The sequence below is a fragment of the Bos indicus genome, chromosome 5 (assembly GCF_029378745.1).
Source record: "Bos indicus isolate NIAB-ARS_2022 breed Sahiwal x Tharparkar chromosome 5, NIAB-ARS_B.indTharparkar_mat_pri_1.0, whole genome shotgun sequence".
NCBI classification, from domain to species: domain Eukaryota; kingdom Metazoa; phylum Chordata; class Mammalia; order Artiodactyla; family Bovidae; genus Bos; species Bos indicus.
Genome location: NC_091764.1, coordinates 71,053,621 through 71,077,929, shown reverse-complemented (window position 1 = coordinate 71,077,929; position 24,309 = coordinate 71,053,621). Strand labels below are relative to the sequence as shown.

The 24,309-nt window shown below is 40.9% G+C and overlaps 1 protein-coding gene across 1 annotated transcript; it reads left to right on the top strand.

The window, feature by feature from the left end:
- Positions 1-2,512: 2,512 nt before the first annotated feature.
- RTCB (RNA 2',3'-cyclic phosphate and 5'-OH ligase) lies at positions 2,513-23,909 on the top strand. The gene is made up of 12 exons (XM_019961254.2): positions 2,513-2,680; positions 5,493-5,571; positions 8,023-8,090; positions 9,283-9,382; positions 11,420-11,576; positions 13,138-13,294; positions 14,252-14,411; positions 15,675-15,850; positions 16,658-16,846; positions 17,541-17,651; positions 19,222-19,341; positions 22,804-23,909. Exons 1-12 carry the CDS (start codon positions 2,588-2,590, stop codon positions 22,909-22,911), a joined length of 1,518 nt encoding a protein of 505 aa, XP_019816813.1. The 5' UTR covers positions 2,513-2,587; the 3' UTR covers positions 22,912-23,909.
- Positions 23,910-24,309: the final 400 nt, after the last annotated feature.

Below are 24,309 nucleotides of genomic sequence, written 5' to 3'. Positions count from 1 at the left end.
CAAAAATTATTAAAAAGAGATTTATCATACAAAGCTAGTAAACAGCAACAGTAAAAATTCAATCCAAGCCTTTCTGATTCCAACGTCACTGTTCTTTACATGAGGTAGGATTAGAAATAGAAAACACTTAAGGCTCATTTATTATTGTGAAGAAGAGGCAGTGTGTATAAAAGCAGGTTCATAGAGTACTTAGTCATCAGAGAAGACTAGGCTGGGAAGCCCTAGACATCCATAACAACTGCCATTTACTCATCTTTGTATTGCTCATCTGACCTCAATAGATGTCCTTGTCAGTGTTGTTGGGATAAATGATAAACTGTCATGTTTCGTTCTTCGGAATGCTCTTTTCTGACTTAAGTATTTAATGTGTTCACAAATTCGTTTTGAAACATTACAAAATTTCCATTGTGGTATCTGTTTAAATGTTTCTCTTTCTCAGCTACAGACATCTCTTTCTCCCTCACTCAGTTCAGTTCAGTTCAGTCGCTCAGTCATGTCCGACTCTTTGTGACCCCATGAATCACAGCACGCCAGGCCTCCCTGTCCATCACCAACTCCCGGAGTCCACCCAAACCCATGTCCACCAAGTCGGTGATGCCATCCAACCATCTCATCCTCTGTTGTGCCCTTCTCCTCCTGCCCTCAATCTTTCCCAGCATCAGGGTCTTTTCAAATGAGTCAGCTCTTTGCATCAGGTGGCCAAAGTATTGGAGTTTCAGCTTCAACATCAGTCCATCCAATGAACCCCCAGAACTGATCTCCTTTAGAATGGACTGGTTGGATCTTGCAGTCCAAGGGACTCTCAAGAGTCTTCTCCAACACCACAGTTCAAAAGCATCAATTCTTCGGCGCTCAACTTTCTTTGTAGTCCAACTCTCACATCCATACATGACTACTGGAAAAACCATAGCTTTGACTAGATGGATCTTTGCTGGAAAAGTAATGTCTCTGCTTTTGTGGGGTGTAAACTCCAAGTTGTTCATGGGGTTCTCAAGACAAGAATACTGAAGCGGTTTGCCATTCCCTTCTCCAGTGGACCACATTCTGTCAGATCTCTCCACTATGACCTGCCCATCTTGGGTTGCCCCACGGGCATGGTTTAGTTTCATTGAGTTAGACAAGGCTGTGGTCCTAGTGTGATTAGACCGACTAGTTTTCTGTGAGTATGGTTTCAGAGTGTCTGCCCTCTGATGCCCTCTTGGAACACCTACCATCTTACTTGGGTTTCTCTTACCTTGGGCGTGGGGTATCTCTTCACAGCTGCTCCAGCAAAGCACAGCCACTGCTCCTTACCTTGGTCGAGGGGTATCTCCACTTTGGCCACCTCATGCGAAGAGTTGACTCATTGGAAAAGACTCTGATGCTGGGAGGGATTGGGGGCAGGAGGAGAAGGGGACGACAGAGGATGAGATGGCTGGATGGCATCACTGACTCAATGGACCTGAGTCTGAGTGAACTCCGGGAGTTTGTGATGGACAGGGAGGCCTGGTGTGCTGCGATTCATGGGGTTGCAAAGGGTCGGACACGACTGAGCGACTGAACTGAACTGAACTGAAACTCCAAGCTCAAAAGAATTGTTGCTTTTGAACTGTGGTGTTGGGGAAGACTCTTGAGAGTCCCTTGAGCTGCAAGGAGATCCAATCAGTTCATCCTAAAGGAAATCAGTCCTGACCCAGAGGGATGGGATGGGGAGGGAGGTGGGAGGGCGGTTCAGGATGGGGAACAGGTGTACACCCGTGGCCAATTCATGTCGATGTACGGCAAAACCAATACAACATTGTAAAGTAATTGGCCTCCAATTAAAATAAATAAATTTGTATTACAAAAAAAAGGAAATCAGTCCTGAATATTCATTGGAAGGACTGATGCTGAAGCTGAAACTCCAATACTTTGGTCACCTAATGGGAAGAACTGACTCATTTGAGAAGACCCTTATGCTGGGAATGATTGAAGGCAGGAGGAGAAGGGGACGACAGAGAATGAGATGGTTGGATGACATCACCGACTGGATGGACGTGAGTTTGAATAAGCTCCGGGAGTTGGTGATGGACAGGGAATCCTGGCGTGCTGCAGTCTATGGGGTCGCAAAGAGTTGGACATGATTGAGCGACTGAACTGAACTGAAACTCCAAGCAGGTGATTCCTTGGAACAACTGGACCTGATCCAGATTCAGTGTGTTTTTCAATGCTGAATGTGAATATGAGGTTTGCTCAGTTATGTCCAACTCTTTGCCACCCTATGGACTGTAGCCTACCAGGCTCCTCTGTCCAATGCTGAAAAGCACTTCCAAAACGAAAGATAACTAGATCATACTAAAAAGTACTGGATTTAGCTTAGCTTTAGCGTGGAAGAGACTGACTAGTTAACATCCACAAAGATAAATGCTAGAGGATGGTCTATCTTAACTAGTAAAGGAAAAAGAGAGCGCGCGCGATTGATACAAGTTTTGAACCTCGGCGCTTGCCGTCGCCCACCCTGCTGCGGAACCGGCCGCGCCTGCGCGCTGAGTGCCGGAAGGCGGTGTTTAAGTCAGCGGGACAACGCGGCCAGTGGATTCTCAAAGGGAAGCCGTGAGTTTTCGCCACCATGAGTCGCAGTTATAATGATGAGCTGCAGTTCTTGGAAAAGATCAGTAAGAACTGCTGGAGAATCAAGAAGGGCTTCGTGCCCAACATGCAGGTGAGGCGGGGGAGCAGGGCTCCGTGGCTGGGGGTCCGTGGCGCCTCCCTGCCCACCGGGCTGGGCCTCCTCCAACCCCTCCAGACCCCTAGCGCGCGGGGGCCGCCCTCGTCCCGCCGCCAGCGGATTTCCTCTGGCGTCTACCCCAAGTTCCCCTCCGTCCCATGAGTGCTTCCTCCGTGCCGACCCAACGTCTCCGGTGGAGACGTCCCAGCACGGTGAGGGGGAAGAAAGCGGAATGCGTCCAGCGCACCCACATAAATAAGAAACTGGCCTTTGCGAAGCGTTTTCACACAGAAGTCTCATAAATGGACCGTTGCTGAGCCTTGGAGACAGCAGCGGTCTTCCACTAGGTGCTCAGCAAGTCCGGAGTGGAGTTGCTTGGGCCAAACTCCGCTCCTCTGAGTCATGCTGGTCATTCATGTAACGTTTACGGACCTGTATTCACTGTACAGAGTTTTTAGCTCACTGTACTGTTCTTTGTGGGTGTTTTTTTTTTTTTTTTTAATTGACAGGCAAAGTTTTAATAGAACAGTCTTTCTTCTCGAAACAGACGAGAAAGGTCACAGGGCGGGGTGTTTTCTTTTTCACAGGCACTTGTCAGTAGGGCCTGGAGGGTCAGTCGATTGCACAACTTCTTTTACTCACCTAGTAGAAGCTCAGCTAAGACATGGTGTCCAGTTCATGTCTTCGTCTGACAGGATGATGTATTCCCGACGAAGACTTGGGACCCTGATACTAGAGTTTGAAAACCTGGTCTCTGTTATTTTGGGGCTTCCTTGCCATTTATGCTTACTATCTTTCATTAAAGTGAAGAAAGAAGGCATTTGTGAGGTTTTGGCGCATATGTTCTTAAATGGCTTTTGAAATCCCTTTAGATACCCTGCAAGTGTACTGAAGGTTTGTGATTCTGCGCCTTGGTAAAAGTTCCTGAGAGCCACTCCACTGTTTTACTCAGTATTATTATTGAGTGTCCCCTATGAACAAAGCACTTAGCTAGACGCCGAGGGGAGGAAAAACCCATAGCGGTAAACCTCCTTTTTGCTCTGTTTTTTCCCCGTGGTAGCGACTTCACTTTCACTTTTCACTTTCATGCATTGGAGAAGGAAATGGCAACCCACTCCAGTATTCTTGCCTGGAGAATCCCAGGGACAGAGGAGCTTAGTGGGCTGCCGTCTATGGGGTCGCACAGAGTCGGACACGACTGAAGCGACTTAGCAGTAGCAGCAGGAGCAGTTTCTTTTTATGGAATCCGGTTCTCTGAATGGAGTAGAAAATAAAAAATCATATGATCATCCTAAGAGGATTGTGACACACATTGTCATGTTTTGACAGCAGTCCTAGCTTAACTTTTAATTCACACTCTCCTGCTAATTCTGCATGGGAGCAAGTCTGATTTTGGTCAGCACTTTCCATTAACTATTGAAACAACACTTTGCTACCACCTCTCCCTTGGGAATGGAAAGTTGAAACATTGATATATTGCTCTTAAAAAGTTACTGACCTTTATGCTAGGCTTGTGTTGAATTCCCATTCTCTTAAGAGTAGAGAATTTAACACTTGAATTCTCATCTCTCAATCTCCATTCCTCTCACAAGAACCATGTGCTACACTAAAAATTTCTCTTTGTTCCTTAAAAACATTTCTCTCCCATCTTTATGTCATCTTTCCATTCAGCTCCTAAATATGTTGCTGTTCCAGTAATGTCTTTTGTCTTTAAAGAGCCAGCTCAGTGTTCACAAAGGGAACAAACTGTGAAGCACCCCCCCACGCCCCCACCCTAGACTGTTGAGCCCCTTCTACATCAGATTTTTCTGTAGAACTCTGCTTCTATTACAGCACTGGCGTCATTGCACGCTCTGCATGTTCTAGTCGACCACATCCTAGACTGGAAGCTGCACAAAGGGACAACCCTGCATCGTTTCTGTCTCTCCCCTACTGTGCAGTACAGTCCTGACACATAATGAGTCCTCAGTAAGCGGTGAATAATAAATGCGACCCTTTAGAAAAGTGTGCTGGAGATATTCTCCATCAACTGGTATTGTTAGTCTCCCAGTGGTACGATGCAGAAGTTTTCCTTCTGATAAATCAATTTCCTTGTCCAGATGATTATTAAGTCTTTGGTTCTTCACTGCTTGGCAGATCCTTCATAATATTTGATCTCTGATTAACCTGTTCTCACCTTTGGTGTTACATAAGTATATCTTCCATTGTCTTGTGTGTGCCTCTATCATCAAGCTTTTTTATTCTCTTAGAATTACACAGATTGTAAAACTAAGCTTTTTTTTTATTCACTGTTTACATAAGTATAGATTTGTACTTATCAAATCAAAACAGAGGACAGTAAAGTGTAGTGTGCTGTTGTCTTAGACATGGAAAAAGTATGCTTAGGTCAGATGATTGCATTTGTATGTTTAGATCTGAGCTTTTGATTCTTTTTTTTTTCCAAAACCTACTGATGTTTTAGAAGCACAAGAATACTGAGACCTTTGGCCTTAGTGAGAGCATTGTTGGAAGACTTTTCTTAATCCCACATGCACACAAAATATTTTACCTGTTGAACTTTTAAATGTGGCTTATGAGAGTAGAAGAATAAACAAAATGATTTGTGGAACATTGTAAAATACATTTCAAAGGTATATTTAAAGATGGGAACATCTTGTAAGAAGTTTTCTGCTATTTAAGGTAGTGTGAGAGTATTTTATGAAGAGTAAAGCAAAATAAATATTGTCTGCAGTGTTTGTATTCTATCCAGTACTTGTATATCAGGTCCGTGTGCTCTGACATAATTTTTCCCTTTCTTTGATACCAGGTTGAAGGAGTTTTCTATGTGAATGATTCTCTGGAAAAATTAATGTTTGAAGAATTAAGGAATGCCTGTCGAGGTGGTGGTACGTAAATTATAGAGTTTTACATGTGGCAGTACAACTAGTGTATACCTTGTGGCGTGAAAATGGTAACTCAAGTAATTATAATTTAAAAATACAAAAGTATTGTCAAGGAATGATCAAGACCTGAAGTGAGACAAAAGCCTGTTACTTATTCGTGATCACATTTTTGGCCGCCTGAGCTTGTAAAGCACTTTAGCTGGATGGACCTGGTTGGTTTTGCAGCCAACCTCTGACAGTTACAATAAGAACAACCATTTACTGTGCACTTACTATGTAAATGTACAGGCATTTACATAGCTTATGGCATATAATTCTTGGACTAACTCTAAGAGGAAGATACCTCCATTTTACAGATGTTTAAGTCAAGGCTCGGTGAGGTTAAGTCATTTTAGTTCATCCAAGGCTATAGTTTCTCAGTAACAGAACCAGAATTCAGAACCAGTTGTGTCTAATTACAAAGTCAGTATGCCTTTAGTCTCACTAAACTTCAGTTATCTCATCCATAAAAAAGAGTTTATCACACCTATCTTGCAAGACTACGGGCAGATATAGAGATAAATGTATAACATTCTGATGATGATGGTGAAATAGAAATCTAGTTTTAACCCTTTTATTTTTTAGGTCAACAAACCTAAAATAAATTTCACCACTGTCTCACCAGGGCATGCTGACTTGTCTAAAAAGATGTGCTGATATTACAACCCCAGATCCCCTGACTCCATGCAGTTTCACAACACTTCCTAATTGCCCTTTTTTGTCATTTAGAGTAAAACTGTTTTGTTTTTGTTTTTGTTTTAATAAATATTATGAACAGTTAATGCTTTTTTTATATTGACAACATAATGTGTAATGATTATGTTTTACAACTCCAAGTACAGTATTTGCAGGCAACCATCATAGTCTGCACAGAATACTGACGGCGTGTTTGTAATTAGTGTGGTTGCCCTCACTGCTTTCCTGTGTGTGTGCTGCCTTCTTTCCCACTTATTCTCAAACACACTTATGAAAACTTTGTTTTTGTAGTCCTAACCACTACCCCTTCATTTAATCCAGTCTAGAAAAGTGACTATATTTCTGCCAAAAATCCCAAAGAAAGGCAATGCCAAAGAATGCTCAAACTACTGCACAATTGCACTCATCTCACATGCTAGTAAAGTAATGCTTAAAATACTCCAAGCCAAGCTTCAGCAATATGTGAACCATGAACTTCCATATGTTCAAACTGGTTTTAGAAAAGGCAGAGGAACCAGAGATCAAATTGCCAACATCCACTCGATCATTGAAAAAGCAAGAGCGTTCCAGAAAAACATCTATTTCTGCTTTATTGACTATGCCAAAGCCTTTGACTGTGTGGATCGCAATAAACTGTGGAAAATTCTGAAAGTGATGGGAATACCAGATCACCTGACTTGCCTCTTGAGAAACCTGTATGCAGGACAGGAAGCAACAGTTAGAACTGGACATGGAACAACAGACTAGTTCCAAATAGGAAAAGGAGTATGTCAAGGCTGTATATTGTCCCCCTGCTTATTTAACTTATATGCAGAGTACATCATGAGAAATGCCGGGGTGGAGGAAGCACAAGCTGGAATCAAGATTGCCGGAAGAAATATCAATAATCTCAGATATGCAGATGACACCACCCTTATGGCAGAAAGTGAAGAAGAACTAAAGAGCCTCTTGTTGAAAGTGAAAGAGGAGAGTGAAAAAGTTGGCTTAAAGCTCAACAATCAGAAAACTAAGATCATGGCATCCAGTCCCATCACTTCATGGGAAACAGATGGGGAAACAGTGGCTGACTTTATTTTTCAGGGCTCCAGAATCACTGCAGATGGTGATTGCAGCCATGAAATTAAAAGATGCTTACTCCTTGAAAGGAAAGTTATGACCAACCTAGACAGCATATTAAAAAGCAGACACATTACTTTGCCAACAAAGGTGCGTCTAGTCAAGGCTATGGTTTTTCTTGTGGTCATGTATGGATGTGAGAGTTGGACTGTGAAGAAGGCTGAGTGCCGAAGAATTGATGCTTTTGAACTGTAGTGTTGGAGAAGACTCTTGAGAGTCCCTTGGACTGCAAGGAGATCCAACCAGTCCATCCTAAAGGAGATCAGTCCTGGGTGTTCATTGGAAGGACTGATGTTGAAGCTCAAACTCCAATACTTTGGCCACCTGATGCAAAGAGCTAACTCATTTGAAAAGACCCTGATGCTGGGAATGATTGAGGGCAGGAGGAGAAGGGCACAACAGAGGATGAGATGGTTGGATGGCATCACCGACTTGATGGACACGGGTTTGGGTGGACTCTGGGAGTTGGTGATGGACAGGGAGGCCTGGCATGTTATGATTCATGGGATCGCAAAGAGTCAGACATGACTGAGTGAGTGAATTGAACTAAACTACCAAAAATCAAATGTGTTCACTTTTTTCATATTGAAATTTTGTTTTCAGGTGTTGGTGGCTTCCTGCCAGCCATGAAACAAATTGGCAATGTGGCCGCCCTGCCTGGGATTGTTCATGTGAGTCCATATTCAGAGCTTTAGTCACTTATATTTTCTTTTAGTCTAAAAGTTTGTTGAATAGGTGAATGGCCATGCCTAGCTGATAGTGGTATCATCTAGACAGTGGCCCTCAAACATCTAGAAATAACTGTGGAATTTAAAGAAGTAATTGAATCTGGGTATATCTCAGTCTCTGGCTGCCTTTGGCCAGAATCTGTGTTTGAGAACCTTTGGAGTAGACTTTATTCTCTTGTCTCTTGTTGTTGTACACATCACTCTTGTATTAGTGTGCCACCAGGGAAAGTTTCAGTGTGGCCGCGTTCAAGAGGAGGACTGGAGGAATACTGGAAAGAAGTATAAGGGTTAGGACTGAGGGAAGGGAGAGAGGCGCACAATATAACTGTTAAGGATATGAGTGGAAAAAGAGGCTGGTGGTGATGCTGGGGATAGAAATGGATGGTACAAGTGGGGACCCCACCCAAGTCTGCATTTCAGATTCCACCATTAGGGGTAGATGTTAAATCCAGCAGACATGTTTTGAGGTCCTGGTGCAGGTTACTATGTTCAGCACTTGGGGGAAGAAATGAAGAGACGTGGCTTGTACATTTAAGGAAGTGTTCAGGTGTCTGCATATATCCCTACCATGTTGTGATCTCCATTCTTTCTGAGTCAGGATACTTCCCTAGGCCCCGGATGTAGACAGTGCACAGTTTTCACTCCATCTGATGTGTTACATTTGTCTTATTTCTTAAACACTGAGGACCTTTGTAAATCTGGCATTCCTCTCCTGTCAACCTGACATGACCACAATTTGTCAATGTCTAAGCATCATCTTTAAAATGTGATAGTATTAAAATTAGCGTATGGTTGTCCTATATCATGTTGTACTGAGGCGTTTCTCTTTTCAGTTTTCTTAGTTAATGGTCAGGATTTGAGGGGGTGGGGAATGTTGTGGATTTTTTTGTCTTTTGGCTGAACTGCAAGTGGGAAAATCCCAGTGGTCAAACTTTGTAAAAAGTCTTTCCTGCCATATCTAGCTTTATGATTAGGAATTTTTATACCCAATTTCCACCAATAGAGAAGATTTCATGAAAACAGAATCTTGATTTGGGGAAGGTTTTAATTCCCAGTCTGTTTTAGAGTAAGATCTGTCAGGCAGCCAGAGTGCCAGGTGGAGAAAGCTGTATTTCTTTTTCTGATTTTCTTTCAGCGATCCATCGGTCTTCCTGATGTCCATTCAGGTTATGGGTTTGCTATTGGAAATATGGCAGCCTTTGATATGAACGACCCTGAAGCAGTGGTATCCCCAGGTAAGGTCACTGTACACGTCTGCTGTCAGGCGTGTAGCTTCTCAGAATCATAGCCTTTCTAGAATAGATTGTGGCTGCTTTTTGTGTGTGCATGTCAGCTTCATCATGTTCTATCATTTCTGTTCTTCATTTTCTAAGAGGATTAATTGTGGACACTTGGAGGCTATTAAAATATCAAATAAAAGCATATATTTATTTAAAACTATTTGAGCTCCTACTTTGTGCCAGGCATTATTCAGACATTGGCTACAAAACAAACCAAAAGACTTCCCTGGCTAGTGTATCTTCTTTGTGTCACAGTTACCTCTTAGACAAATTGGAGCTAATGATATTACTTACGACATAATATTTTTGTGAAGATTAAATGCATTAAGCTGTGCTAAAGTACTTAGTACAATGCTAGACACTTAGGAAGTACTTGATAAGCGTTTGCTTGTATTATCATCGTTATTATCCACTTCTAGTTGTACACTTCTTTTCTGCTGTGGTATGCTTTCACTGAAAATATTTCACACCAGAAATAGTATCTTTGCTCTAGAGTCTGAAAAAAAAAGATGAAAGTACAAATTATATGTTGAGAGTTTTGGTGGACAGGATCATTTTAGAGCAATCCTCTGCCAAGAATAATGAGAAAAGCTGTGTAAAAATTTCAAAACAAAACCAAAACACATCTGTTGAAACCATAAGAAAACTGTTGAGACAGTAAGAATTTGTGAGGCTAAGATCCAGAGGAAAAAGTGCAAGTACATGCGCCCAATATTTAGCACTTTTAGCTTTTCTTTTGAGGTCATGGCAGATTTGTCCTTAAGGACGCAGCTGATGCGAATAACCCTGTTACAGACTTGACACCTTCACCTCTAAGATATGTATGTGATTGTACATGCACCCACATTATAGTGCACCCAAGAATTGTAGAATACACGTTCTTTTCAAGCGCACATAGAATGTTCACCAAAACTAGACCATGTACTGAGCCACGAAGATGATCTCAGATTTCAAAGCATTGAAATCAGAGTAGCAGTTCTCAAACTTTAGACTTGAGACCTTTTTACATTCTTAAAATTATTGAAGGTTGGTCTCAAAGGCTTTTGTTGATGTTTACCTTACTGGAAATTAAAACTGAAAAAGTTTAAAACAGTAACATGTAAGGACACATTCCATGTTTCATTATGCCTCACAGCAAACATGTTATCACATGTCATGTAGCCTTTGGAAAACTTCACTGTGCAGTAGAGAGAATGCATTTAGAAGGCTAATGAATGTCTTAGCATTGTTATACAGTTAATCCTAAAGACATGAAATGATCTCTGGGCCATACGTAAGAACCACTGTTACAAAGAGTAGTATCCTACCACAGTGGAGTTAAGTTAGAAATCATGAACAATAAAAACTAAGGGGAAGAAACCCCATATGTTTGTAAATTGAGCAGTATGCATTTAAATAACCCATGGGTCAAGAAAATCATAATGGAAACTACAAATAATTTTAATGATAATTTTAAAAATAACCTGTATAAAAATTGTTACTATTAATACCATCCTTGAATAGAAATACACAGCCTTCAGTGCACAGATTACAAAGGAAGAAAGGCTACAGTATCAATGATATAAGCATCCATCTCAAAAAGTTAACAAAAAGCACAACAAATTAAACCCAGGAAAGATAGAAAGATGGAAATAAGAGCAAGATTAATGAAACAATATACAATGGAAAGGATCAACAAAGTCAAAAGTTGGTTCTTTGAAAGGACTAATAGAATTCATGAACCCCTGATAAGAGTGACCGAGAAAAAAAGAGAAGCACATAATTCACATTTTAATCTCTAGTCTAAATGTTACTTATGGTTATTTTTGCCTCCTTGGCCCACAGTATGTGTTTAAATTATGTTGTTGTTAGCTACTTTGTCAGCTACTTTAAAACATAATCTTTAAGAATGGCTATCTTTTAAACCCTTTATTCATAGTGGGTAACCACTGGTAACAATGCTTAACCACCTGGTTTTGCTAATATTTGACTTAATTTTTCTCTATTTTGTAGGTGGTGTTGGGTTTGACATTAACTGTGGTGTCCGCTTGCTGAGAACCAATTTAGATGAAAGTGATGTTCAGCCTGTGAAAGAGCAACTTGCCCAAGCTATGTTTGACCACATTCCTGTGGGAGTGGGGTCAAAAGGTGTCATCCCAATGAATGCCAAGTAAGAACAAAAGTTTCCAATATATGGAATGAGAGATAATAACCACGTGATCCTCATTTTCAGTGTAGGACATTTAGGAGATAGGGATTGTTCAGTCACTTTTCAGGAAGTGTAATGAACTGTTTTTTTAAGCATGAGGTCCATAATGTTTGTTAGAAACACTAGTCAATTCATGTTCATTGTGACAGCCTTTGACATACAGTTCTAAATAGAATAATATCCATTAATGTTTACTGAGCATTTCCTATGTGCAAAGCATTGTGTGGTGGTGGATGTGTATATCATTTTGTGTAGGTAATAATGCTAATATTATCCGTGGTTTACAAGAAAGGAAACTGAGGTTTAAAGAGAGAATAGTAAATAAGCTAGTAAAGTCAGGATTCACATCAAGGATCCTTTGGCTTCAGAGGTTATATTCTGAAGAGCACTGTCCTTTGTCAGTGAAGATGTATTTATTGATGACCTTCCTTTTTGGGTGATAGCCCTGAGTTTGTTCTTCACCTACAATATCATGTATTTCCAAAGTAGAGAATTCCATGTAAGACTACCCTGCAGTGGCCATCGGTGTACTGTGTCATATCTTGTGTAAAGCTGTACACCTTACACTTTGCAGGGTGTGCTTAATAAGTGTACCTCTTTAATATCTTCTGTTTTATCTTTAAAATTTGTATGAATTTTGTGTTCTATTCAGATACGTGTACAGACATTAATATCAAAACGTTTTAGCTATTTCCTGTTATATACAACTCCTATTTACCAAAAAGCAAAACACAACCCCCCAAAAAACACTTAGAGTAAAACTGATACTTTTGGAAGATGCTTATTCTGTGATTTTATGTGGTCCCTGACATGCAGTTCCACTTTGAAAAGCATACTTGGAACATCTAATAAATTCCAAGCATCTTTACAAATACTTTTGATAGGAATTTTGTCCTAATAGGTAATGTTTGAAATGAGCTGTTGTGGGGAGAGCACATTGATCATTGTAATTGCTCCTGATAATATTTTGAAAAGGGGCTGGACCTTAGGTGAAGATGAGAGCTTTTTCCTTCTAGGGGTTTAATGTGTATACACCTCAACTTCAAAATGCAGATACAGTAAAGCTAGGTAGTACTTCTGTTGCCTGAGGACATTGAGATAGCTTTATTTATTATTTGTAATTTTTCATACGTTACTATGAAAAGTTAGTGTTAACTGTGGTAAAGTTGGTGATAGATAATGACTGTTGGTTATAGTTATAAATTTTCTGTGGCTGCTTAATCACTGCATCATAGAACTCAGGATCAGAGAGGGAAATAAAATTTGAAAAGTATGAGGGGCTGTAAAAATGTGAAGAACTATAATCATCTCCAATGTGGTGTTTAGTACTTCAGTATTCAATTATTTATGAAACTGCTTTCCTCAAAAAACTAAAATTGCTAATAGCATGAACTGTGTCCCACACGATGCCTGAGGCACAGGCAATAAATGGAGTGCTTTCCTCTGCCCTTTGAGATGTGGTCATTCTTAGGTTTTGATCTGCCTTGGCTGTGAAGTGACCTTCACCTTGTTACTCACTCAGAGACTTGGAGGAGGCCTTGGAGATGGGTGTGGACTGGTCCCTGAGAGAAGGCTATGCCTGGGCAGAGGACAAGGAGCACTGTGAGGAGTATGGAAGGATGCTGCAAGCTGATCCCAATAAAGTCTCAGCCAGGGCTAAAAAAAGAGGCCTTCCCCAGGTAACACTCACTCTGGAGGGGAGACGTTCATTTTTTTCATGGTTTTTTTTTGGCGGGGCGAGGGGGGGAGTCTGTCTTCCATGTGTGGAGAGTATATCCCCAGCGTTTTTCGGAGTACATTGAGAGGAACACAGTTTTATTTATGCTTCATTCTTACTCTTAAAAAGCTGTCAGGAGTTTGCACATATTCATAAAATAAAACAAGGTGTCATGAATTAGAAGTGGATGGGAAGAAAATGAAATATGATTATAAGACTTAAAATGTATACCAAAATTGCTTATGTATAAACTTTGACAATCTACAGATTTGGCTGAAAGTTTTCTAGCATCTAGGTTGAAAACAGATACCTTGTCAGTTCGTGGTGTCCATGAGATTAAAAATATACCAGATGTTTGAAATTTACACTAATTGTAATGGCTTTGCCACTAATTCACTATGACTTTAGGCAAGTCTCTTGCCTTCTGGGTCTTGTTTTCTTAGCTGAGAATTGAGATAAAAGTTAAAACTAGGCAACCTCTGAAGACTCTTGTTGCACTGCCATTTTCTGGGTCCCTAAATCATCTATTAGCTCCAATTATGGGATATATCCTTCCAGTGATGTGTAAGAGTCAGCATTCATCAGAGTTCATCCCAAAATTTGACCATTCTCTCCATGATGTTTAAATTGTCCTGTGAGCCCTTTGATGGTCTGAGTTTTGGTTGATGAAGCTTTTAATGTGTTGTACCTCAAGCAGATAATGAACAGTAAACTGCAGGAACTGCTGTACACTATTTTAGTTGTGTGGAATACTACTTGAAATAAATGAAACTTTTCTAAGCTTAGAAGTTTCTTTATTACATAAAACACTATTTGTGTGGTTATCTTTTTGTTGATTGTTCCTACCAATTTGCTTTTTAAATGGATTTTTTTCAAACCAGAGTAGCTGCTGTTTTATCAAACGTTCTTACTTTTGTAGTTGGGGACTCTGGGAGCAGGCAACCACTATGCAGAAATCCAGGTTGTGGATGAGATTTTCAACGAGTATGCTGCTAAGAAAATGGGCATTGACCATAAGGGACAGGTGTGTGTGATGATCCACAGTGGAAGCAGAGGCTTGGGCCACCAAGTTGCCACAGGTATATTCTGGACCTAAGTTTTGGCTTGGTGCTAAAAAGTACGTTTTATGGGGAACCATATAGAAGTTTAAGGGAGAAAGTGCTGAAAGTTTACTTGTAGTTTTTTACCCTTGTTCTCCTCACTGGCAACGCGTCTTTGAACAAATTAACTTCACTAGGCTTTAATTTCCTTGTTGGAAAAAAATGAGAATAATTATTTTGTACAGTGTTGTAAAAGCTCCACTTTTTATGTTTACTCTACAGATTACTGTTACTAGCTGACCAAGAAAGAGCAATAAAAATCTTAAATTGTAGAATTTATGATAGATGCAGATTTATCAAGATTGGGTGTTATGATGGATTCAGTGATAAAATAGTAAGGCAAGGACTCTGCTGTCAGATTATCTCATGAGAAAGATGTCATGTTTATTAAAAAGAAAAACTAAAGGCAAAAGATAGTAATTGATAAAATAATATGGAAGAGACAGAATGTTTGGGTAAAAGATTTTAGAGGTGACTTCATAGACACACAACATTTGAACAATCATATGTGCAGGACATTCATGACCAGAAGACAGCATAAACAAAAGCAGGAGGCAGGGAAATAAAGGTCATTTTGGATGGTTCGTAGGATGTGTGAAAGGGTTTATGGATATAGGATAACTTATATGGACACATGGAAATTATAAACTCTGAGTTACAATTATGGTTCATCCTTGTATGTATGTTTCATTCTGTGGGAATTTAATGATCTGTCCCAACATGGCCTGTTTAGGGTATTTTGTCTAGCAGGAGTATGGAGCACTGGCTAACATTTCTGAACTTTCTACTGAGTACTTCTCTACAGTTTATCACGAATTCGAGTTGCATGCAGAAGATCTAGCAACTTATCTCCAGTTCTTTTAGGTTAAGTCACTGAAAATTATTTTCAAAAGCTGTGATAGTAATACATGTTTTACTACTTCTCATTCACATGCCAGGAAAAGAGTAACTCAGACCATGATGTTGTTAATTCTCTATATCTCCATTCCCCTTACAAGTCCTAGAGAGCAAGTGTTCTCTTTGGGGTCCACATACATTGTGTCAGACAGCTCTGACAGAAGATTCTCCATAAATACATCTTAACCAACAAGTAGATGAGCTCAGAAACAATTTAAAGGGAAAAATGTATTTTACTTGTTTCTTTTTAGAATGGTTTTGAATATAGTCTACCTTTCTGCAGTAAATCTGAATTATAAAGGGAAAGCCGGCTGACTTGGACTTGGTTGCTCTCTCTCCTTTCAGATGCACTTGTAGCTATGGAAAAAGCCATGAAGAGAGACAAGATTATAGTCAATGACCGTCAGTTGGCTTGTGCTCGAATTGCTTCCCCAGAGGGTCAGGACTACCTGAAGGGAATGGCAGCGGCTGGGAACTATGCCTGGGTCAACCGCTCTTCCATGACCTTCTTAACCCGTCAGGTACAATTGAAGCTGCTTGTCTGTTCCTAGTTATACATGATGAACTTAAATGATTTAAAACAGTGTAATCAAGTCAAAGCCTATATAATTTGGTTTTGGTGTAATAGATATTCAAAATATTGGCAAAGAGTCCAAGCTTTTGTCGTGTCCTTAAGCTCACTCAGTAGGGTATCAGGAGTGGGGAGAAGAGAAACTAAAATTATTCCTAGAATTTGCCTTGAGCAGTGGAGAGGGTGGAAGTCCTGTTTCCTGAAATTCAGGAGGCTGAGGAAGAAGCACTTCTGAAGAGTGAGATCAAGAGTAGTTGTAATCTTTTTTTCCTCCCCAAAGGGTTTCTTTAAAAAAGAATTTGGCTTTGCTGGGTCTTTGTTGCTACTTTCAGGCTTTCTCTGGTTGCAGGGAGCAGTGGCTACTCTCCAGTTACAGTTCTTGGGCTTCTTGCAGGGGCTTCTCTGGTTGCAGAGCACGGGCTTTAGGCATGTGGGCTCAATAGTTGTGGTTTGTGGGCTTAGTTGCCCTATGGCATGTGGGATCTTCCTGGACCAGGGATCTAACCCGTGTCCCCTGCACTGGCCAGTGGATTCTCAACCGTTGGACCACCAGGGAAGTCCCAAGAGTAGTTGCAATTTATTCGGTGACACTTGCTCTGTGGTCTAAAGACAGTTTTTGTCCTTTACATGAAGATTAATAATTTTGCTAATTTTGAACTCTTAGATCCCTCACTCCCTTCAGGAACAGAGCTTTCAGAATCAATAAGTTCTGAAGAGCTAGTTCTGGCCACTATTAACATTATGCTTTCTCTCTTAGGCTTTTGCCAAGGTCTTCAACACAACCCCTGATGACTTGGACCTGCATGTGATCTATGATGTTTCTCACAATATTGCCAAAGTAGAACAGCATGTGGTGGACGGGAAGGAGCGGACTCTGTTAGTACACAGGAAGGGGTCCACCCGAGCCTTCCCTCCTCACCATCCCCTCATTGCGGTTGATTACCAAGTACGTACTGAGCCATTTGTGGTTTTAAGCAGTGGGGGCATGATTTGGACAGTTCTAAATATGGACGAATTTAAACAGGAAAGCAGCAATTGTGAAAAGAAAACAGTCTGTCATCCATGAGAACAGTGATTTCCAGTCTTCTCTGAAGTACGACTTCACCCTCCATCGGTGCTTACAGTGTGCTGTCTAAACAATGCTGCATAGAGAATATTCTGCTCCATTAAGATACATTAAGATTCTCTTTTAAGGCCTTTGAATGATTAGAAGACAGGATTAAGACTAAACTCAGTCTGTTTCATTCCTCTTCTCCTTTCGATATCTGGCTGTGATCAAGTTAGAAGGACCCTTAACCAGCCATTTCACAGATCAGGAAACAAGCCTGAGAGGGCAAGTGCCACGCTTGCTCAGGATGGTTCTTCCTAAAAACTCTTCCCTACACATTTGAGTTTTGTTTTGCTCTTACTTTTGGTCTGTCTTCTATTTTTCTGGTCCTCACATTTTCCCTCCCATCCTCTACCCTTACCTTTCAGTTATCAAAGAATCAAAATACTGTCTTGATGTAGTTGTGAGAGCAGTGCATTTAGAGGCCCAGGCTTCTCCACAGTCCTTTAGTGCAAGAGGAAATTTAAATCTCAGGCATGGAAAGTTCATGCACTCCTGAATGTTAACATGTTTGATTTGTGTGCTTCCTCAGCTTACCGGACAACCAGTGCTCATTGGTGGCACCATGGGAACCTGTAGCTATGTTCTTACTGGTACTGAGCAGGGCATGACTGAAACCTTTGGAACAACTTGTCATGGAGCGGTGAGTTATGAAAACAGAAGCTCACTTAGAAAGACTATCTTCAGTGTAGTCATTGCTTTGCATTTTGATGGGCAAATATACTTGAAAGTGAAAGCGAAGTCTCTCAGTCATGTACAACTCTTTGTGATTCCATGGGCCGTAGCCTGCAAGGCTCCTCTGTCCATGGGATTTTCCAGGCAAGAACACTGGAGTGGGTTGCCATTTCCTTCTCCAGGGGATCTTCCAGAGCCAGGGATTGAACCCTGGTCTCCTGCACTGCAGGCAGACTCTTTACCGTCTGAGCCACCAGGGAAGCCCTTGGTTGAACATTAACAAAGTTGAGGTTTGGATCTGTCTTGTCTTCTACATGAGTTTATCCCCAGAATATATACTGTCTAATAATATATACTGAGGTCACCAAGTATCTCAACCTTGGTGAGTTCATTGTATGGCTAGGAACTATTCCTCAACTCTGAATCCACAAAATGTGGATTGAGAAATTGTCAGACTAGCATAACTGATAAAACTTAACCTGATACAAGTTTACTGCACAGTGTTTCTCAGTGATTTACAGACGTAGCCGTTAGCACAATTTGTTCCTTACTGAGTAGATCCACTCAAGATTTGGAGGAAACGCCCTGTTTTACAAATCAGGACCCATGTGCAGACTGCTTACCTATTTCAGTGTATTGCTTCTTCTAAGCCAGGCGTTGGCAAACTTTCTATAAAGCACCAGACAGTGAACATTTTAGGCTTTTTGGGCCAGAAGATCTCTAGGAGCCATTCCATTTTGCGATCATAGTAGAAAGCAACTGTACATAAACAAGTGGGTTTTCTGTGTCTAATAAAACTTTATTTACAAAAACAGGTAGTAGGCCCCCAGACCAGTTTTCTTACTGCTTTTCTAAGCCATCAACGTTCTTAGCTGGTGATGGAGTGGAAAAAAGAAACTGTCTAGGATATCTTTTCAACCGGACAGGCCCTCACATATATATATCTCTATATATATAAACCGTACTCCTGACCCTTTCTTGTTTCCAGTTGCCTCTCAACTCCTAATTTTTAACCCAGTGATCAAAATCATCTTCCCTCACACATGTCAACAATGTTTCAGGGCATTTTTTATTGTCACCGTCAGGGAGAGGAGTTTTGCTGTTGGCATGTAGTGAGTAGAGGCCAAAGATTCTGCTAAATGTCTTAGAGTATGTATGACAGTTACCTAATCCAGGATGTCAGTAAGTGCTAAGGTTGAGAAACTGTTTTAAATTACAAACAGCACAAAGTTTTTGTGATGATAGACTTATCATTTACAATTTTAAATGAACATATTTGTATTTACTTGATAATAGCAATCAGAAACACAAAACTGAATCTTAAAATGCTTTGTAAATGCGAATTTGTTTTCCACAAAGATGATGAATCTTAAAACAAAAGGTATATTATAAGCTTGATGAAATAGGAAAAGATTGTTTTTAATTCTTTTTATAGTTTAAAAAGAAGTCAAGGAAAAAGCATATAATCCTAAGGGTTTAAATTAATCACTGGGATTGAACATAATTTATAAATGAAGTTCACTCCTTTCCCAACCTAGGGCCGTGCACTGTCCCGAGCAAAGTCAAGACGTAATTTAGATTTCCAGGATGTCCTCGACAAATTGGCAGACATGGGAATTGCAATCCGTGTCGCCTCACCCAAGCTGGTAATGGAAGAGGTAAGTGAAATTTTGAAAAGTATGCAGCATAAAACTGTTCATAATGTATGCCAGTATACAGAGACAGCAGTTGTTACTATTGCTAATAGAAATATCCTTGAGGAGATGAAAATTAGAGAATTAGAGATACCAAGGGAATCTTGCAAAGATGGGCTCAATAAAGGACAGAAATTGAGCTCATCTTTTCATGCAAAGATGGGCTTAATAAAGGACAGAAATGGTAGGGACCTAACAGAAGCAGAAGATATTAAGAAGAGGTGGCAAGAATACACAGGAGAACTGTACAAAAAAGATCTTCACGACCCAGATGATCATGATGGTGTGATCACTCACCTAGAGCCAGACATCCTGGAATGTGAAGTTAAGTGGGCCTTAGGAAGCATCACTATGAACAAAGCTAGTGGAGGTGATGGAATTCCAGTCGAGCTATTTCAAATCCTGAAAGATGATGCTGTGAAAGTGTTGCACTCAGTATGCCAGCAAATTTGGAAACCTCAGCAGTGGCCACAGGACTGGAAAAGGTCAGTTTTCATTCCAATCCCAAAGAAAGGCAATGCCAAAGAATGCTCAAAACTACCACACAATTGCACTCATCTCACACGCTAGTAAAGTAGTGCTCAAAATTCTCCAAGCCAGGCTTCAGCAATATGTGAACCGTGAACTTCCAGATGTTCAAGCTGGTTTCAGAAAAGGCAGAGGAACCAGAAATCAAATTGCCAACATCCACTGGATCATCGAAAAAGCAAGAGCGTTCCAGAAAAACATCTATTTCTGCTTTATTGACTATGCCAAAGCCTTTGACTGTGTGGATCACAATTAACTGTGGAAAATTCTGAAGGAGATGGGAATACCAGACCACCTGACCTGCCTCTTGAGAAACCTGTTTGCAGGTCAGGAAGCAACAGAACTGGACATGGAACAACAGACTGGTTCCAGATAGGAAAAGGAGTCCGTCAAGGCTGTATATGTCACCTTGCTTATTTAACTTATATGCAGAGTACATCATGAGAAATGCTGGGCTGGAAAAAGCACAAGCTGGAATCAAGATTGCGGGGAGAAATATCAATAACCTCAGATATGCAGATGACATCACCCTTATGGCAGAAAATGAAGAACTAAAGAGCCTCTTGAAAGTGAAAGAGAAGAATGAAGAAGTTGGCTTAAAGCTCAACATTCAGAAAACAGATCATGGCATCTGGTCCCATCACTTCATGGGAAATAGATGGGGAAACAGTGGAAACAATGGCTGACTTTATTTTTCAGGGCTCCAGAATCACTGCAGATGGTGATTGCAGCCATGAAATTAAAAGACACTTACTCCTTGGAAGGAAAGTTATGACCAACCTAGACAGCATATTAAAAAACAGAGACATTACTTTGTCAAAAAAGGTCCATCTAGTCAAGGCTATGGTTTTTCCAGTGGTCATGTGTGGATGTGAGAGCTGGACTATAAAGAAAGCTGAGCACCGAAGAATTGATGCTTTTGAACTGTGGTGTTGGAGAAGACTCTTGAGAGTCCCTTGGACTGCAAGGAGATCCAACCAGTCCATCCTAAAGGAGATCAGTCCTGGGTGTTTATTGGAAGGACTGATGTTGAAGCTGAAACTCTAATACTTTGACCACCTGCTGCAAAGAGCTGACTCATTTGAAAAGACCCTGATGCTGGGAGGGATTGGGGGCAGGAGGAGAAGGGGACGACAGAGGATGAGATGGTTGGAGGGCATCACCAACTTGATGGACATGGGTTTGGGTGGACTCTGGGAGTTGGTGATGGACAAGGAGGCCTGGCGTGCTGCGGTTCATGGGATCGCAGAGTTGGACACAACTGAGTGACTTAACTGAGGAGATGAAAGGAGGTGAGATCTCATGGAGTTTGTCTTTGTTAGGAGCTCAGGTATGAAATCATCATTTAAGAGAGAGTGATTGGCTTAGTGAAATTTAGGTGATTGGCAGAACAGTGTCAGGGATCCACTTGAACTTAAATTTATTGGTTGGGTGTTTTTCAGCTACATTCAACTCTATGGATGGAGGCGTGAAATAGATGTTGAGTTTCCTTTAGTCAGGGTTGCAAGTACAGCACAATGAATGGTAATCAAGGTTGTTGATGGGTTGAAGAAAGATTGTGGGTCTCGTGAAGTTTAAAGGATTGTTGGAGGTGAAAACCTAGGCTGTGTTCACCAGCCTGGGATGTTGGGAGCAGAGACTGGGGGAGTTGTAAGCATTGGTGATGACTAGTTCTGGGGTATGACTCTGGGAGTGAATGGCTGAAGTAAGCATTGAAGGAGCAGCAATCAAGGAACTAGGACACCAGGTACTGAAAGGATCCTCTTCCTGGATATTGAAATTGTTCGGAATTATAGGCGGAGAGGCTGAGGGTGACCCAGGAGCTGGAAATCTTCCAGTAACAACGGGAACGGATTCTAGCAGATGATTGCAGCAAGAAGAGTAGTAGGTGGTATAGATGATGACTGCAAAATTCAGAGCTGAGAGAAAGGAGGGAAAACTGTCTGAAAGGAACCATCAAGAGCAAGGACACCTGTCCCTCCTCTCAACCTAATGGCATGACCCAGTTTGGGAGAGAAAACAGCTGCCACTTCAGAAAGTTGGAGGCAGAAGTAACATCCTCAGGGTAGATCCAGGTTTCAGCAAGAACAAGAAGGCAAAGGGAATGTTTAAACAAGAAGGGAAGAAGTTCTTTCCCTTTGACTCAGTGAAAAAGAGTTCAGGGGTCGCAGCGGAAACGTTTCAGAAACTGGAAGGGAAGGAGAGACGGGCTTTCAGAAAGGGGTGTGTACACAGCTCCATGGGGTTCAGTGAGAGTTCTAAGCTTGCTGTGCTGACAGGCAGGAGATGAAAGGTGTGTGTGAAGAGGTTTCTTCTGTTGGTGGCGAGACTGAAGGAAGGTGGGGAGGTCTTACTAGAAACCACAAACTGTGTATATGTGTATGTATAAATACACATGTACACCTGCGTAAATACAGAGTTAGTTATATATGTGAATGTAATAACCTTTCCTTATTGTGAAGGTATTATGTGTTCATTCCAGGAATTTTGAAAACTATAGAAACATATAATAAGGGAAAATCAAAATTGTTAATAACTCTACCATCCAAAGACAGTTACCACTAAAAGAATGATTTGGTACATTTCCTTTCAGTTGAATATTGGTGTATGTGCTTTATTCAATTACATTTACTGCTTTTCCTACTATGTACATGATATACGTTCTTTGGGGAAATTTAGAGAAATACAGAAAAAATATAAAACAAGATGAGAATGTTTATCATACTTCCCCCTTACCCACACTGAACTTAATAAATCTTTGCTTATTTTATAGGCAAAAAAAACAAACCCAACTCAGTGCTGTTTGAATGTGCATTTCTCTAATTACAAGTGGCGATTAATACTTTGAAAGATTCCATTTTAAGTAGACTTTTGCAATGTTTAACTCCACCCCTACAGGCCCCTGAGTCCTATAAGAACGTGACGGATGTGGTGAACACCTGCCATGATGCCGGAATCAGCAAGAAGGCCATTAAACTGAGGCCAATTGCTGTTATCAAAGGATAGAACCCTGACCACGGCCACCGGACACCACTGACCCTCCGTGAAGTGGAAGTGGACAAAAACACTCTTCAGACATTAGACTCGATACCTGACAGGTTCCAGGGTGTGCAGCTCTAGCTGCCTGTTCCAAAATGATGGTGGGGCGGCTTCCAATTCTGGAGTCAATGTTGTAAACTTTCCTTCTGGGAGGAGTCATGTTGCCCCCACTTGGAAAGAAATGCATATGCTTCCTCCCTGATTATCCCACAGATTTTTAGAAAAATATGATGGGGTTGAGGCTAAGTCAAGAAACTGCCTTACTCAGTCACACAAGTCTTTCTTCATCAGAATGAAGCTCTTTACGCCAGCCTCTGTTTCCAGCCTGTGAGGTACTGTGAAGAACATTCTATTAAATAGGAAGGTTTGGGAATGTCTTTTTTCCCTCTGTCACTTGGTCCACTTATCCACTTTTATACCGCCTTGTCCTGCACTGAGCAAAACCCTAAATGCTATTCTTACTTGGTGCATACCAATGGGTCAAAGAAGGATGTTGAACAGATGGATAATGGGACAAGTTATAGAGGGGGAGTGTGTGTGGAAGTGTAGGGATGGGCACCCAAAAGAAGATATCTCTTCATAGACTTGTTACCTTTGTTGTTCTAAATATAAGGCAGAGTTTTGACTACCTGTAAAAATGGCATCAGCTGCTGTCTGTCATTAATTAGGCCTGGTCAGGTAGACTTTTCTTGAATAATAACTTACAAGGCAGCATCAGACAACCCCCACAAAATACTGAGTATCTTTACATTTGCGATTGAATTATTATAAAACATGAAATGGCCACAGCTGTGATGCTAATGGTTACTCTGTGTTGACAGGTTGACTAGTCTTGTGCCACCTAATCAGACGAGGTGCTATGTACTATGACACCCGAAGTTGTTAAAGTTATAGGTTACTAAGGCCACAGCTGAGTCCAGACACTAAATAGAAAAATCTAATAAAGTTGTAGTATGTTGTTTATATTTCATGTTTAATGTTTCATAGCTTAGGATGGTTAGTATTTCTACTTGATTCACTTTGGTCAATGTTGCTGTTTTCTGATTTTCTTCTGGTTGCTTTCAGAGATGCACCTTAAAGATACTCTTTTCTAACACTTATCCCTCAACTTATAATAAAATCCCCCATTGGAGTATCTTCTAAATGCTAGCTAGAGAAAAGCAGACTTCCTCTGAAAAAATGTGACATGAAACAGCATGTCTTTACTTTGAGCATTCAGTAACGTAAATGGGTTTAGAGTTTGAAAGTTACCAATAAGTTAGTCATCTTAATGCAGTAATTGTATATTACTTGTGCCTCTGGGTTGGACCAGTGATCATTGTGCACAGATGAGTTAAGGATGCAGGTTACCTGTGGACACTGGAG

Excerpts from the sequence above, each read along its gene's own strand:
- RTCB (XM_019961254.2), top strand. The coding sequence starts at position 2,588 with ATGAGTCGCAGTTATAATGATGAGCTGCAGTTCTTGGAAAAGATCAGT. Across the intron at positions 14,412-15,674 it reads GGGCCACCAAGTTGCCACAG|ATGCACTTGTAGCTATGGAA; the intron begins GTATATTCTGGA and ends CTCTCCTTTCAG. Across the intron at positions 19,342-22,803 it reads CCAAGCTGGTAATGGAAGAG|GCCCCTGAGTCCTATAAGAA; the intron begins GTAAGTGAAATT and ends CCACCCCTACAG.